This window comes from Tupaia chinensis, unplaced genomic scaffold (genome assembly GCF_000334495.1).
Source record: "Tupaia chinensis unplaced genomic scaffold, TupChi_1.0 Scaffold000704_1, whole genome shotgun sequence".
NCBI lineage: Eukaryota > Metazoa > Chordata > Mammalia > Scandentia > Tupaiidae > Tupaia > Tupaia belangeri.
This window is the reverse complement of record NW_006160227.1, coordinates 2597289-2617357: the sequence shown is the minus strand read 5'-3', so window position 1 is coordinate 2617357 and position 20069 is coordinate 2597289. Positions and strand designations below refer to the sequence as shown.

General features: G+C 56.8%; 1 protein-coding gene across 1 annotated transcript in view; it reads left to right on the top strand.

The window, feature by feature from the left end:
- The window catches only part of FGD5 (FYVE, RhoGEF and PH domain containing 5), a 134864-nt gene that overhangs the window by 52250 nt on the left and 62545 nt on the right, over positions 1-20069 (top strand). The window contains 1 exon segment of the mRNA XM_006160678.2: positions 13533-13665. Within this exon segment, the coding sequence (XP_006160740.1) occupies positions 13533-13665 (133 nt within the window).

The following is a 20069-nucleotide window of genomic DNA, read 5'->3' as shown; positions in this document are numbered from 1 at the left end:
TTTTCTGTCTCTCTGTCTCTCTCTGTCTGTCTGGTGAGTGCACGTGCCCTATAGCAAAAACCTCTCAAAAAAAAAAAAAAAGAAAAAAAAAAAGATTTAGACTGCAGTAGGGACTCCTTCTGAGCCTGCCCGCTCTGCACCTGCGTCTCCGTCTGTGAGACGGGCGTTGTACCCACGGGGTGCTCTGCTCGGGGACTTCAGCGAGAACCTGGCAGGCGGTGCACTCCAGCACGTGGGCGTCTGCTTCTGCTGCTGCCGCTCTGCTTGCGGCCCTGGCCGTTAGGACTGGCCAGTGGCGTCTGCGTGGAAGGAGGGGTGGGGAAGGGGACGCCTGTTCAGATGACTCCCGGGGACAGCACCAGCTCCCCCTGCCTCGCCCCTGGAGCTTCGGACGTGGTGCGTGGCTGTGAAATCAGTGTCCTCCGGGAATCTGCAGCTGCCGGAGCTGCAGACACTGACATAGTTCGCATCCCAGACCCGGAAGCCTGAAACTCACACCAGGAGCGTGTGCGTGCGTGCCCAAAATCCAGAGAAGACAGTGCCTTGAGAAGGGATTGCGGAGTGGCCATCCTCCAGGGGCACGGGGGAGATTTCTCGCTTTCGGTCTCTCCAGTGAATACACACTATAGCAAAAATCTCTACTAAAAAAATAAAAAAGATGTAGACTGTAATAGGAACCCCTTCCAGCTGGAGAGGAGAGGGCTTCTTGGAAGAGGTGGGCTGTGGCTAGACCTTGGCGGGGAGTGGGTGATGAGCACATGGAGGAGAAGGGGCAGGGGGAGCAGGGCTGGTGAGGCGTGGAGCTGGACCACCAAGCTGCTGGTCCAGCAGTGGGGCAGGGTGCACTGGGACAGCACTCCCCAGCTTCGGGCATCAAACCCCGGAACTCCACGGCAGGCAGGGCGTTCAGAGGTCCGTGAACACTGATCATTTACAGATGCGGCAACTGAGTCCCTGAGCGGGGACGGGGCTCACCCAGTGTCGCTTAGCAAGCTGCTGGCATGGAGGGACTAGAACCCCGGTCTGTAGACTGCGCGAAGCTCAGCCTGGCCTTTACTGCAGACCGATTGTAGTATAAGAAAACGATCTGGAGCCAGCAGGTGGCGTGGTGGGTACGACGCTGGACGTCCTGTGAGTCCCAGACCTGGCGGCTTGCTTTCTCACTTTCCCTCTCTGTCCCTCTCTGGTGAGTGCATGAGCCCTATAGCAAATTTAAAAATAATAATAAGTAAAATTTTTAAATAAAATGACCGGGCACCGTGCTGAGCGTCCATGTCCCTCACCTACAGAGTCCCATCTGATCTCCCGGAGACCCTGCAAGCATCAGACCTGCTATGGCGTTTGGGGCCAGCAGGTGGCGCAGTGGTCAAGGGCATTGGACTCCCACGTGGCCAACCGTGGCTTGATTCCTGAACCTGGCGGCTTGGTTTCTCACTTTCCCTCTCTCTCTCTCTCTCTCTTTCTCTCTCTCTCTCTCTCTCTCACTCTGTCCCTCTCTGGTCAAATTAAAATAAATAAATTAAAGTGTAATAAAATAATTATTTATTTAACTTTGACCAGAGAGGGACAGAATGAAAGAGAGAGAAGGAAAGTGAGAAAGCAAACCACCCTGGGGCCGGCAGGTGGCATGGTCAAGGCTGTTGGACTCCCACATGGCCAACCATGGTTTGAGTCCCAGACCCGGAGGTTTGCTTTCTCACTCTCGCTCTCTTTCTCTCCCTGCATGTCTCTCTCTTTGGAAATATTACAATAATAATAATAATAAAGTTAAATAAAATAATTATTTTTTTAAAAAGAAAGAAAGCCACCAGGTCCGGGACTCGAACTGCATGTGGGAGTCTGGCGTCCTTAACCACCACAACACCTGCCAGCCCCCAAATAAAATAATTATGTTTTTTAAAAAAAAGAGCTGCTATTGTGTTCGTTTCACAGATGAGCAGCTGGAGGCGGGGTTAGGCACCTAACCACGGTCGTGGGGCTGGTGATGGCAGAACCGGGTCTCAGCCTCAGGGGTCACATTCCCGAACTTGCGTCCTTTACCCCGTCCTCTCCATGGTCCCCAAGATGGCCGCCGTGTTAGGGTCAGTGATCGAAGGGAGCCTGGGCTCACGGGCCGACCCTGCAGCTACTATGACGGCTGGGACTTTGGTCCCAACCCCTGCCACCTGCAGTGCTGTCCTGGGTCACACGAGGCAGCTCCTGTCCCCCAGAGCTGGAGCCCGAGACACCTTTGTCTGGTGGTTTGGGGCTCTGGCTTATAAACTGTTCTCTCTCTCTGCCTTTATTTATTTATTTATTTTTTTGGAGGTTTTTGCTATAGGGCGTACGCTCACCAGACAGATAGAGAGAGACAGAAAGCAAGAAATCACCCCCCAGGGGGGATGGTGACGCCGCAAATCCCTTCTTCTCCATTCTCCTCTCGGGATCTTGGGCACGCACTCACACGCGCCCGGCGTGAGTTTAAGCCACCAGGTCTGGGACTCGAACTGTGGTTGACTACATGGGAGTCCAGCGACATAGCCATTACACCAACTGCTGGTTCCTAAACTGTTCTCTTTATGTTATTAGGGAAGCATTATGAGGCTCCTGCAGACCTAAAACGTATACTTTTTTTTTCTCTGCATCTCTGAACCTTGCACAATTACCTGAAAATAAGGCCTTTAAAGTCACAGTTATGGAGGCCAGCAGGTGGTGTGGTGGTGAAGGTGCTGGGCTCCCACATGGCCAACCGTGGTTCAAATCCTGGACCTGGTGGCTTGTTAGCTCACTCTCTTTATGTCTGTGTCTCTCTGGTCAAATTAAATAATATTGATAATAAATAAAATGAAGTAATTTTTAAAAGCCACAGTTATATATGTCTCTCTCTCTCTCTTTGAAGAGATTTTTTTCTATAGGCACGTGCACTCGCCAGAGAGACAGAGAGCGAGAAATCACCCCCTGGGGGGATGGCCAGGCCGCAATCCCTTCTCCTCCATTCTCCCTTGGGATTTTGGACATACATGCAACCTTGCCTGGTGTGAGTATAAGCCCCCGGTCTGGGACTCGAACCATGGTCGACTACATGGTAGTCCAGCAACATAACCATTATACCATCTGCTGGGCCCAGTATGTCTTCCTCTCTTCAGCTAGGAAAACTGGACTCGGGAAACAAAATCCTTTGACAACCCCTATCAAGCCACTTCAGACTCACTAGAATGGTTCGGATAAAAAAAGACCGCAGTTCGAGTCCCGGACCTGGTGGTTTACTTTCTCACTTGCCTCCTCCCCCCTCTCTCACTCACGCTCTGTCCCTCTCTGGTCAAATTAAAAATAAAAATAAATAAAGTTAAATAAAATAATTTTTTTTGAGAGGTTTTCGCTATAGGGCTCGTGCACTCGCCAGAAAGACAGACAGAGACAGAGAGAAAGCGAGAAATCACCCCTCAGGGGGGACGGCTACGCCACAATCCCTTCTCCTCCATTCTCCTCTCGGGATCTTGGGCACTCATGCACATGCGCCCAGCGTGAGTTTAAGCCACTGGGTCCGGGCCTTGACCCGCGATCGACTACGTGGGAGTCCAGTGACATAGCCATTACGCTAACTGCGCGTCCCAATAAAATAATTCTTAAAAAAAAAAAGTTATGCCGAGTGGAAGGAACCAGGCACCAAAGACCCTCTGTCGTGTGATTGCTCTTCCATGAGGTGCCCAGAGCAGGCAGAGCCGTGGGTCAGATGGTAGATTTGTGGGTGCTGGGAGCTGGGAGCCAGAGGAGGACGTGAGGACCGCAGAGAAGGCTTCCTTCTGGGGTGGTGGATGTCCTGCAGTTCGGGGGGTGGCAGTTGCCCAGCTCTGGACACTGAACCTCACTGAGCTGGCACATCGACAGGGTGCACTTCATGGTATGGAATCATGTCTCAGGACAGCTGTGTGGGGTAGCAGCTGTGTGGGATGGCGGAGTGGTTATGCCCCTGGACTCCCACATGGCCAACCGTGGTTCGAGTCCAAGACCCGGTGGTTGGAAAACCTCTCTGGGCATGTGTGCGTGCATGCCCAAGATCCCAGGAGAATGGAGGAGAAGGGATTGCTGTGTGGCCATCCTCCCTGGGGGATAATCTCTCACTCTCCCACTCACTGTCTCTGTCTCTCTCTGGTGAGCGCACAGGCCCTAGGGCAAAAACATCTTTTTAACAAAGCCATTAGGAAGAAGGAAACGAATCCCTCTGAGAGCTTTGAGGGCGTGTTTCCAGAGGAGGAGCGGGGCTGTCCCAGGTCAGCGAGCGAGGATGGACTTCATTTTCCCTTAGCGAGGAGTGGGAGTTGCATTTTCAGAAGGGCCTCTCCTCGGTCTGTTTCTGGGAAGCGTGACAGGGCTAGCCCTTGGCCGACCCCGGCTGTGACGCCTTCTCCCTGAGGAGAGTGAGTGAGCCGCGCTCCAGACGTGCGCCACGCCGGCCGCCAGGCCTCGCATGTGTGCCGTCGGCCCAATGCATGGTTCCGCATCTCTGGGTGTTTGTGGTTTGCCCCATGACCGAGGTCTCAGCTCCATTTGCAGATGTGAATGATGAGGCCACCGGGACGGTCATGGAGCACAGATCATGTGGGTTCATCCAGGCCGGGCCTCTGGGCTCTTCCCACTGCGTCAGATGCCCTCCGGGAGGTCCCAGGTGCCATGAAGACGTTCTCCGGGTCCGGGACATCCCAGAGCCCCCCTGACAGTGAAGCGTGCAGTGGGTCAGGGTTGAGTGAAAAGGACCGGAGCAGAGGGCCACCTGGAGCCGGCCTGGAGGGGTCATTAGACTAGGAGCGAGACCATCAGATGGCATGATGGCTACGTTGCTGGTCTCCCTCATGGTTGATCACAGTTCAAGTCCCAGACCCGGCAGCTTAAAACTCACACCAGGTGCATGTGCGTGCATGCCCAAAACCCTGAGAGGAGAGTGGAGGAGAAGGGGTGGCCATCTCCCTGGGGGTTGGGGTGGGGGTGCTTTCTCGCTTTCTGTCTCTCTGTCTCTGCAGTGAGTGTACACACCCTATAGCAAAAATCTCTCTTTAAAAAAAGAATAGGAGGGGGATTGGGGACAGGGAGGAGCGTGGACTGTGGGGGGTTAGAAACCCTGGTTTTTTACCTGGGTCTCCCCTCCATGTCCCCGGAGTTCTTCCAGCTGTTTAATGTGAGGGATTCCTATTAGCCAGCCTCCCCCATCTCAAACTTGCCAGCTCCCGAGAGCCCAGCTCTGAAGTCCCTTCCCCATCCCCGCTGGCCTGGGAAGTCCTGAGAGGTCCCCGCCTGGCCCCGAGGAGCCGGACATCACGCCAACAGTCCGGCCTCGTGCACGTAGGCGGGGTCTGCAGGAAGCACATGTGGATGCAAATGAAACCTCAGTGAGTGCATCTCAAAGTCTCTGCACCGAAATAAACTCACGTCTTACATTCGTTTTCTGTGACCTTTTTGAAGCTTCCTCCATCACTGCACCACCGTGCATCCTGCATCCATGGAGAGGTCCCCAGGGGCCAGGGAGGGCGTCCATCTGTGAGCTGTTCAGTTCTTTGACTGCGTCGGGATCATGACTCCCAACGGGTGTGACAGGGGCCAGCAGTTAGCGTCATGGCCATGTCGCTGGACTCCCATGTAGTCGGCCGTGGTTCAAGTCCCGGACCCGGTGGCTTAAACTCACGCCAGGTGCGTGTGCGTGCGTGCCCAAGATCCCGAGAGGAGAATGGAGGAGAAGGGACTGCAGCGTGACCATCCCCCCTGGGGGGTGACTTCTCGCTTTCTGTCTCTGTCTCTCTCTGTCTGTCTGGCAAGCGCACAAGCCCTATAGCAAAAACCTCTCCAAAAAAAAAGTGTGACATAGGATGGAACTTAGTGGTCAGAGCTGGACAGCACCGGGCCACGTGACAGAGTGCTCGTGTCTTGCCCTCCCCGCGTGGTGCACATGTCCTGTCATGACTCCGGGCTGCTGGGAAGGACTGGGCTCGTGTGGAGGGTCGTTTAAGGTGACCCGCTCCGAGCAGCTTTCATTGACGCTCCTTGAAAGCTCCGGGGGACTTGGCGAGGACCCAGCTCCGTGGAGACTAGTCTGGGGGTTTAGGCCTTGGCCCTCGGCACGCTCTTCTGGGCTGGCCAGAAAGGCCCTGCTGCTCGCCAGGCTGTGGCCACTTTCACTGTCCTGTTGTCGTTTAACTCCGCAGTGAGCCAGCATGACTCCCCACTTGGCAGATAAGAAATGGAGAGGCCGAGTGACTCACCCGAGGTCACACTGTGACTCTTCTCTGTTGGATGCCAAAGTTCCAGGCCATTTGGCCACTCAACCAGCAGTACCGACCGCCTGGCCCTTCTCCTTAGCTCCTGGCAGGCAACTTCCCGGTGGGCTCCTTGAATGCTGGGACCGCTGATCCCTGCAGGGACCACATAGAATTTCCTGGAAAGTCCCTCTTCAGACACCAAAGCCCATTGGCCCTTTAATCTATTGAAGTCACGTCCAGAAGTTCCACTCTCGCGGCCTCCAAGTTTCTCTCTCCATTTCCGTCCTCGTCTACCGTGCAGTCAAGGTTCAGGGCCCAGGTCCTGGTTTGAGGCTTGAAGAAAATATGGGTGCTCAGCCCTGAGCCAAGGAGGCTCTGGCAAGGAAACAGCTAGGAGGGGCCTGGGAACCACCAGGTACCCTAGGGAGGAGCACCTTTCCGTGAATTCCGAACCACTCTCAGCATCGGCCGGCACCAGCCGACAGGCAGGGGGGGGGCGCCGCCCCACGGTGCGGCAGAACCGGGCTGATCTGGTCGAGTATGCCATCTGGTGCTACCAGGCGGTGAGCACACGCGCTAGCCCCTTCCCTGGGCCAGTCTCCACACTGCCTTTCTTTAGTAGGTTATTGACCCTCTGCCTAATGTATGCCTGTATTACAGTCGCTCGTTTTGGGTGGTGTTTTTTTTTTTTAGAGGTTTTTGCTATAGGGCACGTGTGCTCATCAGAGAGCTCTCCAGTGAGACCATGCATGTGCCCTATAGCAAAAATCTCTAAAATTTAAAAAAACATTCAAGTATCCAAACTCCAGTCTCCTCATTTCTGCTTTAGTAATTTTTCCGAAAAACAGATGTCAGAGGAAGTTGGGGAGGAAGGGCCAGCAGCACCAGGGACCCTTCTGACCCCAGCCGAGACTGGGTGAGGACGGACGGTCCAGTGGATCGTTTTCTTTTTAATAGAATTACTTTTTATTTAATTTTATTTATTTATCTATTTTAATTTGACCAGAGAGGGACAGAGCAAGAGAGAGCAAGAGTGAGAGAGAGAGAGAGAAAGTGAGAAAGCAAGCTGCCAGGTCTGGGATTCGAACCTCTGTCACCCACATGGGAGTCCAGTGCCTTTAACCACCATGCCACCTGCCAGCCTTCAGTCTGTGGATCTTGAAAAGGTTTGTCTCTGAGAGGTCTGTGCATCTACAAGGGTGAGTTAGGAAATTATTATAGTCAAACATATTGTTGGGACCAGCAGTTAGCGTAATGGCTATGTTGCTGGACTCCCACATAGTGGGCCGCGGTTCACGTCCTGGGCCCGGTGGCTTAAAACTCACGCCAGGATCATGTGCGTGCGTGCCCAAGATCCCGAGAGGAGAATGGAGGAGAAGGGATTGCGGCGTGGCCATCCCCCCTGGGGGTGATTTCTCGCTTTCTGTCTCTCTATCTCTCTGTCTCTCTCTGTCTTTCTGGTGAGCACATGCGCCCTATAGCGAAAATCTCTCAAAAAAAAAAAAAGTCTCTGAAAAAGCAAGCAAGCCGTGGGCAGGTAATAGACCAGCTTGGCAGCTGGACTGCTGGTGGCGACAGGAGAAGTGACTCAGGCTTGGGGAGCACAGAGACAGCAGGGACCGGGACAGGGAGCTGGGCGTGACGAAGCACTCGTGTCGGGCTCTTCCAGGCCAGGCCCTGTCGTAAGCTGGCGTGATTTGACTCGATCGTTCTGTGAATTCGAGACTGCGGAGGCGGCTCGGGGAGCTTAACTGGGTCAGTCGGTGGCAAGGCCGAGCCTGGACCAAGCTGTCCGCTCAGACGTGAGCTCTAATCCCTGCATTCCTCTGACTTCCCAGAGTAAAATGAAATCACAGCACGACAGCTCGAAAAGCTGAGACGCCCCCCCGCCCCCGCCCCCGTGTCAGGGCAATGGCAGACCCCGAGTCTCTGCAGTGGGGCCATGCATGGGAGGAGGCACTGTGTACTGGGGGCCCAGATATGTCACGTGACCCTGAGCCAGCCCCGTGCTCTCTTTGGGTCTCCATACCCAGTGTCACCCACACTCTGGAAGCTCCTCTGGTTCCACGATGCCCAGCCCCCTCTGGTGCAGCAGGGACCACACCCACCACCCCTCCCCAGGTCCTGCAGGACCTTGTGGACAGGTCCATCTCTCAGGGCCGGATCCGGACACCACTAGAATGCTCCTGAAGGATTTTGAGCAAGGGATGATCCTATTCGATTGTTTGCGTTTTTTACAGAGATTTTTGCTATAGGACGCATGTACTCGCCAGAGACAGAGAAACAGAAAGTGAGAATCACCCCCCAACTCCCAGCCCCGGGGAATGGCTACGCCACAGTCCCTTCTCCTCCATTCTCCTCTCGGGATCTTGGGCACGCACGCACACGTGCCCAGCGTGAGTTTAAGCCACCGGATCCGGGACTCGAACCGTGGTCAGCTACATGGGAGTCCGGCGACGTAGCCATTACGCCAACTGCTGGTCCCTCTAGACTGGGTTTTGAGAAGGCCTGTCTGTAGGCTGGAGGGGGAGAGCAGATCAGAGGCAGCCAGGGTGGAGTCGGAAAGAACAGGACGGGAGCTGGCGAGCTGTCTAGGAAGAGACCGCGTGGACTGCAGAGGCTGTGACAGACACCGGCCGGGTCGGGATCAGGGAGTGGTGACGTGGGGAGGCGTCCTCTCTTCCCCTAGTGGCTGTAGGAAGAGACGCTCCCTTGTTCGGGCTCCTGGTTTGCTGCCCGCGAGGCTTGGCCCCTTCTCAGCACATTCTAGGAAAGGCCTGGCAAGCAGCGTCTTCCCCTAGCCAGGGGAGGGCAGGGCTCCAGGGGCACAGTGAACAGCTCCAGCGTCCTTCTCCTCCTAGCTGGTTAGGGCCTGAGTGGCCATTCCTCTCGGCAGGAGACAGGGCCACTCCCCGCCTGAGAGGTGACTGCAGGCAGCCCTGGAGGGGGCGCAGTGGCGGCTCGGGGAGACCGGCCCATGCCCTGGCTCTGAGCTCTGCTGGAGAGAGACAGGGAGGACCCTGGACAGGGCCTCAGCGTGCCAGGGGAGCTGGTGGCCCTCGAGGTGTGAGGTTGGGCAGCAGGAAAGTGGGGCATTTTCCTGGGAAGAGAGCCCCCACAGGGGCTCAGCAGACATGGCCGAGTTGCGTTCTCGGCGCCCCGTGGCGGTGGGTATGTGGCTGCTGCCAAAGGCGTTCTTTGCTCTCGTTAATAGTTTAGGAGGAAAGGCCAGCGGGGCTGGGCAGTGGCACCCAGTGGTCAGATGAGTTGCTCTGCAAGGCTGTACCCTGGGGAGGGTGGCAGATTCCCCTCCAGAGACCTCTGCGTGCCGGCATGTGTGTGCCAGGGTCCAGGGCTGGCTGAGGCGGGGGCTGGACTGGCAGCGAGACTCCATTGGAGATGCACCCTCTCTGGCTCTCTCTCTCTCTCTCTCTTGCTCATGAAAGAAAGAAACTTTAAAAAGAAAAGGAGAAAAGATAGCTGAGCCCGGCGGCACACTCGGCAGCAAACGGACCTGCAGTGCTGGAAGCCACGTGGCCGCCTCAGGTTCGGATCCCCAGGTTGGCCTGGAAGTCTGCCAGACGCACGTGGACGCGCCCAGGGACCTGGCAGGCTGGAGGGCTAGGAAGGCCCTGTCAGGGTGTGTCCCGCATCTCCTCCGTCTCTCTCTAGGGCACAAATAAAAGTTAAAAACTTGGGGAGGGAAGGGGAGGGGGCCCTGTAGCCTAGTGGTTGAGGAAACAAGACACTACATGGCTAGTTAGCATGGGTAAATCCCAGCCCAGTGGTTTATAAAACGTGCCAGGCGGGACCAGCAGTTAGCGTAATGGCTATGTCGCTGGACTCCCATGTAGCCGACAGCGGTTCGCACCCCAGACCCGGTGACGTAAAACTCATGCCGGGCGCGTGTGCGTGCGTGCCCAAGATCCTGAGAGGAGAACGGAAGAGAAGGGATTGTGGCATGTCCCTGCCCCCTGGGGGGTAATTTCTTGCTTTCTGTCTCTCTGTCTCTCTCTGTCTGGCGAATGCATGTGCCCTATAGAAAAAAACTCTCAAAAATAAAAAACAAAAACATGCCAGCACATGTGTGTGCCCCAAATCCCAGCAGGGTGGAGAAATGGAGAAGGGACTGCAGCATACCCATGCCCGGTCCAGGCTGCTCGCTCCCTTTCTGGTGAGGCCACGTGCCCTCTGGCAACTAAACCAAAAAGTGGAAAAAGAAGGAAGGAAGGGGTGGGGAGTGGGGGGAGAGAGAGAGGGAGGAAGGAAGGGAGGAAGAGTAAGAAAGGAAGAAAAAGAAGAAGAGGGGCCAGGAGGTGGCGTGGCGGGTAAGATGCTGGACTCCCACATGGGGGAATGCAGTTAGATTCACGGACCTGGCGGCTTGAAACTCACGCCGGGCGCGTGTGCGTGCGTGCCCAAAATCCCTGGAGGAGAAAGGAGGAGAAGGGATTGCGGCATGGCCATCCCCCCGGGGGTAGTTTCTCACTTCCCCTCTTGTCTCTCTCTGGCAAGTGCACTTGCCCCATGGCAAAAAACAAAAGAGAACAGAAAAGGAAAAGTCTTGGGTGAACAGATGGCATGGTGGTTAAGGTGCTGGACTCCCACATGGTCGACCACGGTTCGAGTCTTGGACCTGGAGGCTTGAAAATCATTCCAGGCATGTGTGTGTGAGTGCGTGCCCAAGATCCCGAGAGGAGAATGGAGGAGAAGGGACTGCGGCGTGGCCATCCCCCCTGGGGGGTGATTTCTCACTTTCCCTCTCTTTGGTGAGCCCACACACCTTATAGCAAAAAAACAAAAAATAGAAAAAAGACCAATAGTGATTTCTGTTTGTTTTTTTTTTTTTAAAGAATTATTTTATATCACTTTATTTATTTGTGTGTTTATTTATATTTAATTTTGACCAGAGAGGGATAGAATGAGAGAGAGAGAAAGTGAGAAAGCAAGCTGCCAGGTCCAAACTTGAACCGTGGTTGGCCATGTGGGAGTCCAATGCTCCCAACCACCTTGCCACCTGCTGGTCTCAGACCAACAGTAGATTTCCTACAAAGAAAGAAACAAAGGGGACCAGCCGTTGGCATAACGACTGTGTCGCTAGACTCCCATGTTGTCAACTGCAGTTCAAGTCCCAGACCTAGTGGCTTAGACTCACGCCGGGCACGTGTGCGTGCGTGCCCAAGATCCCGAGAAGAGAATGGAGGAGAAGGGATTGCAACAAGGCCATCCCTCCTGGGGGGTGATTTCTCGCTTTCTGTCTCTCTGTCTGTCTCTGTCTTTCTGGCGAGTGCACACGCCCTATAGCAAAAACCTCTCAAAAAAATAAAATAAAGGGACCAGCAGTTAGCGTAATGGCTATGTCGCTGGACTCCCATGTAGTCGACCACAGTTCGTGTCCAGGACCTGGCGGCTTAAAACTCATGCCGAGCACATGTGCGTGCGTACCAAGGTCCCGAGAGGAGAATGGAGAAGGGATTGCGGTGTGGCCATTCCCCCGTGGGGTGATTTCTTGCTTTCTGTCTCTCTGTCTCTCTCTGTCTGGCGAGTGCATGCACCCTATAGCAAAAACCTCTAAAAAAATTAATTAATTAAAATAAAATAAAATAAAGAAGCAAGAGGTCTGACCATCGTGAGTGTGGCCTGTCGGGCAGCAGACAGGTCTGGCTGGGCCTGGGTGGGGCTCGGTTTGTCCTTGGGTACTCGTGCCCGGCCCCACACCCCGCCCACCCACACTGTCAGTGACAGCCCAGGAGGAGCAGGCCCCACCGTTCAGGGTCCCTTGTCTCCGCCCTCTCTGGCGTCACAGCCCCTGTGGGCCAGGGGACACTGGTCATGATCTCAGTAGGGACCAGGAGCCTGGCTCATGTGTTCTGAAAATGGGTGTCCAAGATGAGCCCCTAGTTCGGCTCCACCAGGCTATAATTCTCCCCCAACCCCCGGTGTCCCCACCCAGCCCTGCGTCTCCAGCCTGGGCCAGCACCCCAAGCCAGGGCAGGGCCCCTGCGTGCCAGAGCGCTGGGCTGCATCTGGACCGCCCAGTGCAGGAAGTGGGTGCTCCTTTCTCTCCTCCCACTTGCCCATCCGCCTGGCATCTCCTTCCGGCATTCCGCGGGGACAGGAATAAGCATTTGGTAAGAATTTAATAAGACCACATGCCAGGGCCAGCAGGTGGCATGGTGGTTAATGGTGCTAGCCTCCTACACAGCTAACTGCAGTTCGAGTCCCGGACCTGGTGGCTTGCTTTCTCACCCTCTGTCTCTCTTTTTCTCTCCCTCTCTGGCCAAAGTAAAATAAATAAATAAATAAAGTTAAATAAAGTAAGACCAGGTGCCTGGATTTCGAGTACAAATTTTGCCAGTTGTTGCTTGGGTCCACATTGCCAGTGGCAGGGGGGGGGCCACGAAGGCTTTAGAGCGGGAGAGGGGCTGATCTCTATTGAAAACGAGCAGTCTGCTGAGTGGAGGGAGGCCGAGGGCAGGAGCGGGGGTGGGGAGAAGGGGTTGTGATGGGGCCAGCGTCTCCCGGTGGGGTCGTGGTTTAGGTTTGTGCAGGCGCGTTCACCTGAGGACAGGCCCTCGGCTGCCCCATTGTCCACGGTTTTACCCACTGCCTAGCCCCTGCCCGGCATAAAGCAGGCGAGTGACAGCTCCCAAACGCGTCCGCTGATTCGTTTGTTCACGGCCACACCCTCCCCGGAGCCGTGGTTACAGACAGGGAGGTTACATCACTGTGCCCTGTGGTCCTCACAGCCCCCCGCGAAGGCAAGCCGTGTCCTCACCCCCCTGCAGCGAGGTGGCGGCTGACGCCTGCCCCGTGCCTTGTCCGAGACCCGGTGGATGGCAAGGGAGCGGCTGAGCTGGGACGTGCAGCCTGGACCGTCCACCATGGCACCCCGTCCCGTATTCCAGCCCGGAGGACACGGACCTCTGACCCTGCCACCCAACCGGCCAGTGCAGACCCCAGGCCAGTCAGCACGTTGCTCGATCCCGTAGCCGATGGCAGGGGCCCTCCAGCCACCTGACGTCGAGCAGGGACCTGACCCCGTCAAGGCACTGGGGCAGTGAAGAGCTTGGTGTGTTCAAGGCACGGGAGGAGGCCAGGGTGCCGGGGTGGGGGTAGGGGTTTGCACCTGGGTCTCGCTCTGTCGCGGTCCCCATAGGGAGCACCGGGCCTTGGGTTTGGGGCATCGTTAACAGCCCGTGGCACCCTCAGGGCACCCTCAGAGCAACTTCGGGGCCCAGGCTGGTCCGCTTGGCTTTTGTGTCTCTCATGAAAAGCGCTAACCCTCTCTCTGCTCTGCCCCAGCGCCTACACGGAGCCCTACAAGGTCTGTCCCATCTCGGCGCTGGCCCCCAGAGAGGACCTCACGTCGGACGAAGAGCAGGGGAGCTCGGAGGAGGAGGACGGTGCTGCCAGAGACCCCAGCCTCCCCCACAAGGTAGGGCGCCCCCCGGGCCGGGTGGGGGTGGCGGAGAGGATGGCGAAGGAGCCGCTCCACTCTCAGCAGAGTGCGGGGGGCCACCGCGGTCCTGCCGCTGAGACACTCTGGGGTACGAGGAAGTTCGGGGCTCCCCAGGGCTCTGTGGAGGAAGTAGAGTAGAGCTGGACCCCTGGGCCTCGCTTTCCTCATCTGTAGGTGTAGACGGGAAGGTGCGGGCCGCACCGCCGGGCACGTGCAGTTCTGGCAGGGTTTCTGACCCCGAGAGGCCGCGGGCCGTCAGGGAGGAACACGGCCTGCCTGCTCAGGACCGTCATGAAGACAGGACATCGCGGGCCCTGGACGCTGGTGGCCTTCGGGTCAGCCTCCCAGCCTTCGGGTCTTCCGTCTGTGCTGGGGCACCCCAGGGATAAGGGGCTTGCAGAGGCAGGGTGGGGCTGGCTCCGCGGCCCTGCTCACGCACACCGTATGTATCGGGAGGTCGCAGGTTCGATTCCCCAGTGGATGTGGCCACACCAGACACGTGCTAGTGCCCTGGGCGCTGGCTGGGGTGGCTGGGCGGGTGGGGGTTGTGATGTGGGATCTTCTGGTCATGCGTGTCCTTCTCTGCCTCCTCCCTGTCCCTCCTTCCCCCCCTCTGGCTCCTCACTCTTGTGAAATAAGTAATAATACAAGAGCAGGGTACACGAAGAGGTTCCTCCCTGCTTTGTCACTTGCTAGCTGAGTGACTCGGGCCCTTCTTTCTTTTTTTTTTTTTTTATGCTACAGGGTGTGTGCGCTTGCCAGAAAGACAGACAGAGAGAGACATAGAGACAGAAAGCGAGAAATCACCCCCCAGGGGGGATGGTCACGCCGCAATCCCTTCTCCTCCATTCTCCTCTCGGGATCTTGGGCACGCACGCACACGCGCCCTGTGTGAGCTTAAGCCAACTGGTCCAGGATTCGAACCACGGTCGACTACATGGGAGTCCAGCAACATAGCCATGACGCTAACTGCTGGTCCCACTCGGGCCCTTCTTGACTTCTCCGTGCCTCAGTTTCCCTATCTGTACAGTCACACCGACAAGAGCTCTTGACTCAGAGTAGCTGCGAGCATGGGCACGAACACGTCAGGGCTCAGAGCAGCGCCTGCCACATGTCAGAGGATGCACGGGTCGGGCTCTGGGGCCAGACTGGGGGCCAGCACAGGGAGGTAGCCCGCCCCAGGTCAAGGGGGGTGCAAGGGTCACGAACTGAGGCAGCTCGCACTTTGGAGGGGCCCCTCGTGTGTGGCAGGGGCCAGAGCCAGACACGGCTGGAGCGAGGCTGGGCAGGGCAAGCGGGGACGGGGTGCCCTCCGGGAGCGTAGAGGCAACTGTGCCCGTCTTGGCTCCAGAAGGACCAGCGCCCTGGAGCCCAGACTTCTCATGGACCGGCAGGGGGAGCACCCCGTCCTCTGACCCGCTCCTCCTCTCTGCGAGCGCATGTGATAACCAAAGTGCGAGTCACCGGTTGTTTGTTTTTTTTTAAAGGTTTTTTGCTATCGGGTGCGTGCACTTGCCGAGAGAGACAGAGAGAGACAGCGAGAGGGAAAGTGAGAAATCATCCCCCCGGGGAGACGGCCATGCTGCAGTCCCTTCTCTATCCTATTCCTGGGATTTGGGGCACACGCACACGCGCACCCCATGTGTTTCAAACCGACGGATCTACGCCCGCTGGTCCCCAAGTCACCTTTAAAAATCACATTTCCAGGACCAGCAGGTGGTGTGGAGGTTAAGGCATCTGGATCCCACGTGGCTGACTGTATAGTTCGAGTCTCGGACCTGTCAGCCGCAAGACACACCAGGTGCGTGCGCATGCGTGTGCATGCCCAAAAGCCCAAGAGGAGACGGGAGGAGAAGGGACTGCGGTGGGGCCATCCCCCTGGGGGTTGATTTCGCACTCTCCCTCTCTCTGTCTCTGCCTGCTGTATGCACATGGTCTATGGCAAAACTAAAACAAACCAACAAATCCAAACCACGTTTTCAGGGGGCCAGCAGATGGTGTAGTGGTTAAAGGCACTGGACTCCCACATGGGCAATCGCGGTTCAAGTCCTGGACCCGGCGGCTTGCTTTCTCACTTTCTCTCACTCACTCTGTCCCTCCCTGGTCAAATTAAAAGAAGCAAATAAACAAATAAAGTTAAATAAGATAAATATTTAAAGAAATAAAAATAAAATGAAAGCACGTTTTCACTGCACAGGGGTGTGCCCGAGCAGAACGGCTTTAACTAGTCCGATGACGGCAGATCAGAGCCGTCAGTCCCCGGACCCTCTTTCCTAATGCCGCGCCCTCGCGGATAAGTGCTGAGTCATGTAGTTTGGTGTGTGTCCCTCTCGACGCTTTCTCTGTGTTTTTTGCCTAGAACGTTAGGGGTGGGGAGTGGAGGGTATTGCTGGTGGAGTTGTGATATCGAGCTGGGGTAACTTGGTTGGGTTCTCTCAGTAGTTTCCTGGGGATTTTTCCCACAGAGGTGTACAGATCTCTGAGTTTGGCCTTGTTCACTGCTGCGTAGTATTCCATCTTGTGAATGTGCCATGGTTTATCCAGCCAACCCCCTTACTCTGAGGACATTGGCGGTGTTTCAGATTTCTCTGTGCTTCAACATCATTGTCGTGAACTTGGTCACTCACCCACCTGTGTGCACGTTCAGATTTGGTCTGGGTTAATTTTTTTTTTTTTTTGAGAGGTTTTTGCTATAGGGCGCCTGCACTTGCCAGAAAGAGAGAGAGAGACAGAAAACGAGAAATCAACCCCCGGGGGTACGGCCACACCACAATCCCTTCTCCTCCATTCTCCTCTTGGGATCTTGGACACACACTCACATGCGCCCGGCGTGAGTTGAAGCCATCGGGTTTGGGACTCGAACCGTGGCTGACTACATGGGAGTCCAGCAGCATAGCCATTACACCAACTTCTGGTCTTGGTGTGGGTTGATGTTGAGAAAGCTCTGGGTGGCCATTTTTCTGTATCAAGGTCACCCCCTGAGAGGCTCCCTAGCCTCCTTCCTCTGTGAGATTTCCAAGCCGAGCCTCAGTGGAGGTGGGAGGGAGGTTTCCAATGAGTGGTCTCTCCCCATTCCTTTCCATGTGGGATTTTGAGTGGGTGCGGAGAATCATGTGCCTGGCATGATATTCAAATTGCTGAGTCCGAGATTTGAACCGCAGCTGGCCACGTGGGAATCCAGCGCCTTACCCACCACACCACCTGCTGGACCCAGAGTTATTTCTCTAATGTGTGATAGCACATGGGCACATGCGAGAAGGACAGAGAGGCACCCTCACCAGGGTCTCACCACACTGCCGGCCCCTCTTCCTGGCCCTCCAGCTCCCGGCCACCGTGGGCGCACGAGTTTGCACCTGGCGTGGTTCAGGTCAGCTGGCCAGGGACCGGAATTCACAGCTGGTGTGTGCTCCCAGAACTGCAGGTCCGCACCAGCCACTGCCCCCGCCCTGGGTGGACTGGGCCGGGCATTTTGGATGGGGTCCCCACATCTCGGGCCTCCTGCCCAGACTCCAGGTTACCAGTGTCGTGGGTGCCACCATGTTTGGCCTGCTCAGGTCAAGCTGGAGCAGCCCCCCGGGAAGTGGCACCCCACATGTCACCGCGCCTTTGTCCCCTGCTGGGACTGAGAACTGGATTTCTCCAGAAGGCCCAGACCTCCCCTTGCTGCCTGGATCCCAGCGTGTGGGAAATGGGAACAAGATTCCCCCTCGCCAGCTCCGACCTGGAGACAGTGCGGGTAACTCTGCGGCGTCGTCTCCAGGGGGTCAGGAACATGGCTGGGGGTGCCCTGGTGACCGCCACACTTCCCGGATGTTTTCGGGTAGCCAAGTCAGGACGGGGAGGTTTGGGAGGGGGCAGGAGGCTGGGCCGAGCCAGCCCACCCACGCGTCTGACCTCTGTCTCCTGCACACACAAAGGGTGTAGGTGGGTGGGAAAGAGGGAGAGAGAAGGGATTAAAATAGCCCTGGGTGGGACCAGCAGCTGGCATCATGGCTATGTCGCTGGACTCCCATGTAGCTGACCACAGTTCGAGTCCCAGACCCGGTGACTTAAACTCATGCTGGGCGTGTGTGCGTGTGTGCCCAAGATCCCGAGAGGAGAATGGAGGAGAAGGGATTGCAGCGTGGCCATCTCCCCTGGGGGGTGATTTCTCGCTTTCCATCTCTCTGTCTCTGTCTTTCTGGTGAGCGCACGTGCCCTATAACAAAACCTCTTCCCCCCAAAATAATAAAGTGCAGTCGGTACCATGAAGTGCACTCACTCTGCTGTCTTCCCACACTGAACCTCTGCCCCCGTCAAACACTCCCCGCACTCCCTCACCCTCCCCCAGCCCAGGCAGCCCCTCTCCTTCCTGCAGCAGGGACCCACAGGAACAGTGTGACCGTGTCCTTTACTCCCCTCGTTCCATCCGAGTGCCGGCGGGTGTCGGACTGCCCTTCCTCCTGCAGGCTGGGTGGCTGCCCACTGTGCGGCCCGACCCCGTTTGTTAATCCAGTCCTCTGGGTAAGCGCGATGACCACTTGGGCTGCAGTGTCTGTGGCCGTGCGAGTCTCTCATTGACCCCCGGCCCTTGGTTCTCACCCGGGCCTGGAGTGTTCTGGTCGAGGCCCGGGGAGACCTGGTTTGAACTCTGGGAGGACTCCGGTGCAGTTTTCCACACCGGCGGTAGCCCCCGCTGCCCACCAGGGAAAGCAGGAAGCTTCCAGTGCAGGGGGAGGGCCTCGCAAGGGGAGCACGGAGCAGTCGCTGAGTGCAGTTGGGAGCCAGGACGCTGTAGCCGAGGGACAGGACACTGTGGGCAGAGGGCAGCTGGGCAGGGGCCGGGGGTGGGATGAGCCTGTGACCATTCCGCTATCTGCAGGCCCCACTTCCCTTCTTTATTCATGCTGGTGTGAGCTCACACGCGGGAGAAAGCGAAGAACGTCCTCCACCGGTCCGGTCATGCCACGGTCCCCTTCTTCCAGCCCTCTAGTCTGACGGGACCAGGATTCGAACCCTGGTGGCCACGTGGCCCAGCTTCTCTGGACAGCACATTCGCGCTGCACCACGGAGCTGGCCGCGTGTGCTCTTCCCTTCTCTGCTTACCTGCCCGCCTTTCTGCACCAGAGGGGCTCCTGAGGGCAGGCACTGTCTCTGTTGTTTCCACGGGTGCTCGGCTGCTCCCGGAAACGGAAAAAGTGCCCAGCGTGTGTCTTCAGACAGTCATAAATCAGAACGGTAGACAGAGATCGTGCGTGTAACTACAGAACGTCAGCGTGACGCACGGCATTCTGACCCCAGGAAACAGCGTCTGGCCCTGCGTAAGCTACTGTGCTGCGTGCGGGCAGAGCTAAGAGGGCGGCCGTCACCTTTAACATTCCTGTGCTTGAGGACCAGCAGTTGGCGTAATGGCTGCGTCGCTGGACTCCCACGTAGTCAACCATGGTTTGAGTCCTGGACCCGGTGGCTTACACTCATGCCGGGCACGTGTGCATACGTGCCCAAGATCCCAAGAGAAGAATGGAGGAGAAGGGATTGTGGCGTGGCCATCTCCCCTGGGGGGTGATTTCTCGCTTTCTGTCTCTCTGTCTCTGTCTGGCGAGCGCACACGCCCTATAGCAAAAACCTCTCCAAAAAAAAAATATATATATTCTATGCTTCTCCCTGGCTCCTCGGTCGCCCCACAGGGGATGCTACAGTGCCTGACAGTGCCTCGAGAGGCATTTCTAGACAGTGAAGCAGAGGAGGAGGGATGCAGGCGCTCAGAGCCAGTGGGCTGCAGAGGTTCGGGAGGGTGTCCCGGGAACACGTGGGTCTTGCACACCTTGTCAGGGTCTTGGGGAGTTTGGAGCCTCCAGGGCCAAAAGGCTGGGCCTGAGGACAGGTAGGATCCCCCAAACTTCCTGTCTGCTGAGCCTCAGACACGCCCTGCACCCCGGTTGTCTGGGATTTGGGCCCCAAGGTCACACTGAGCCTGGCTCTGTCCTCGCTGGCTTCATGGCATGTGGCTCTCTGCTTCGTGCCACACGTGGGCTGCAGCACCTGGGAGTCGCTAAGACGCATTGTCCCGGGCTGTCGCCTGACTCAGACACAGGGGCCCCGTGGACGGAGTCCCCAGCCATGTCTGCGTGCTCGCCGCAGCTCGGACTCTGGTCTGTCTGGACCAGCCGTCCAGTCTGCATGGAGCCCTCACGGTGCCCTCGGCTCTAGGGGATGCCAGGACAGAGCTAATGGAGTCTCCAGTTGTGGGGGATCCGGGGAATGGAAAAGCTGCCCCACAGTGACCTCCAAGCTGCACGCTTCTATTTTATGTGCTGCTCTGTTTCAGCTCACAGTTTAAAGCAGAAACCAAGACTAAGGCCGTGTGCGAGTGGCCCGGCTGTGGCAGGCGGGGGGGCGGC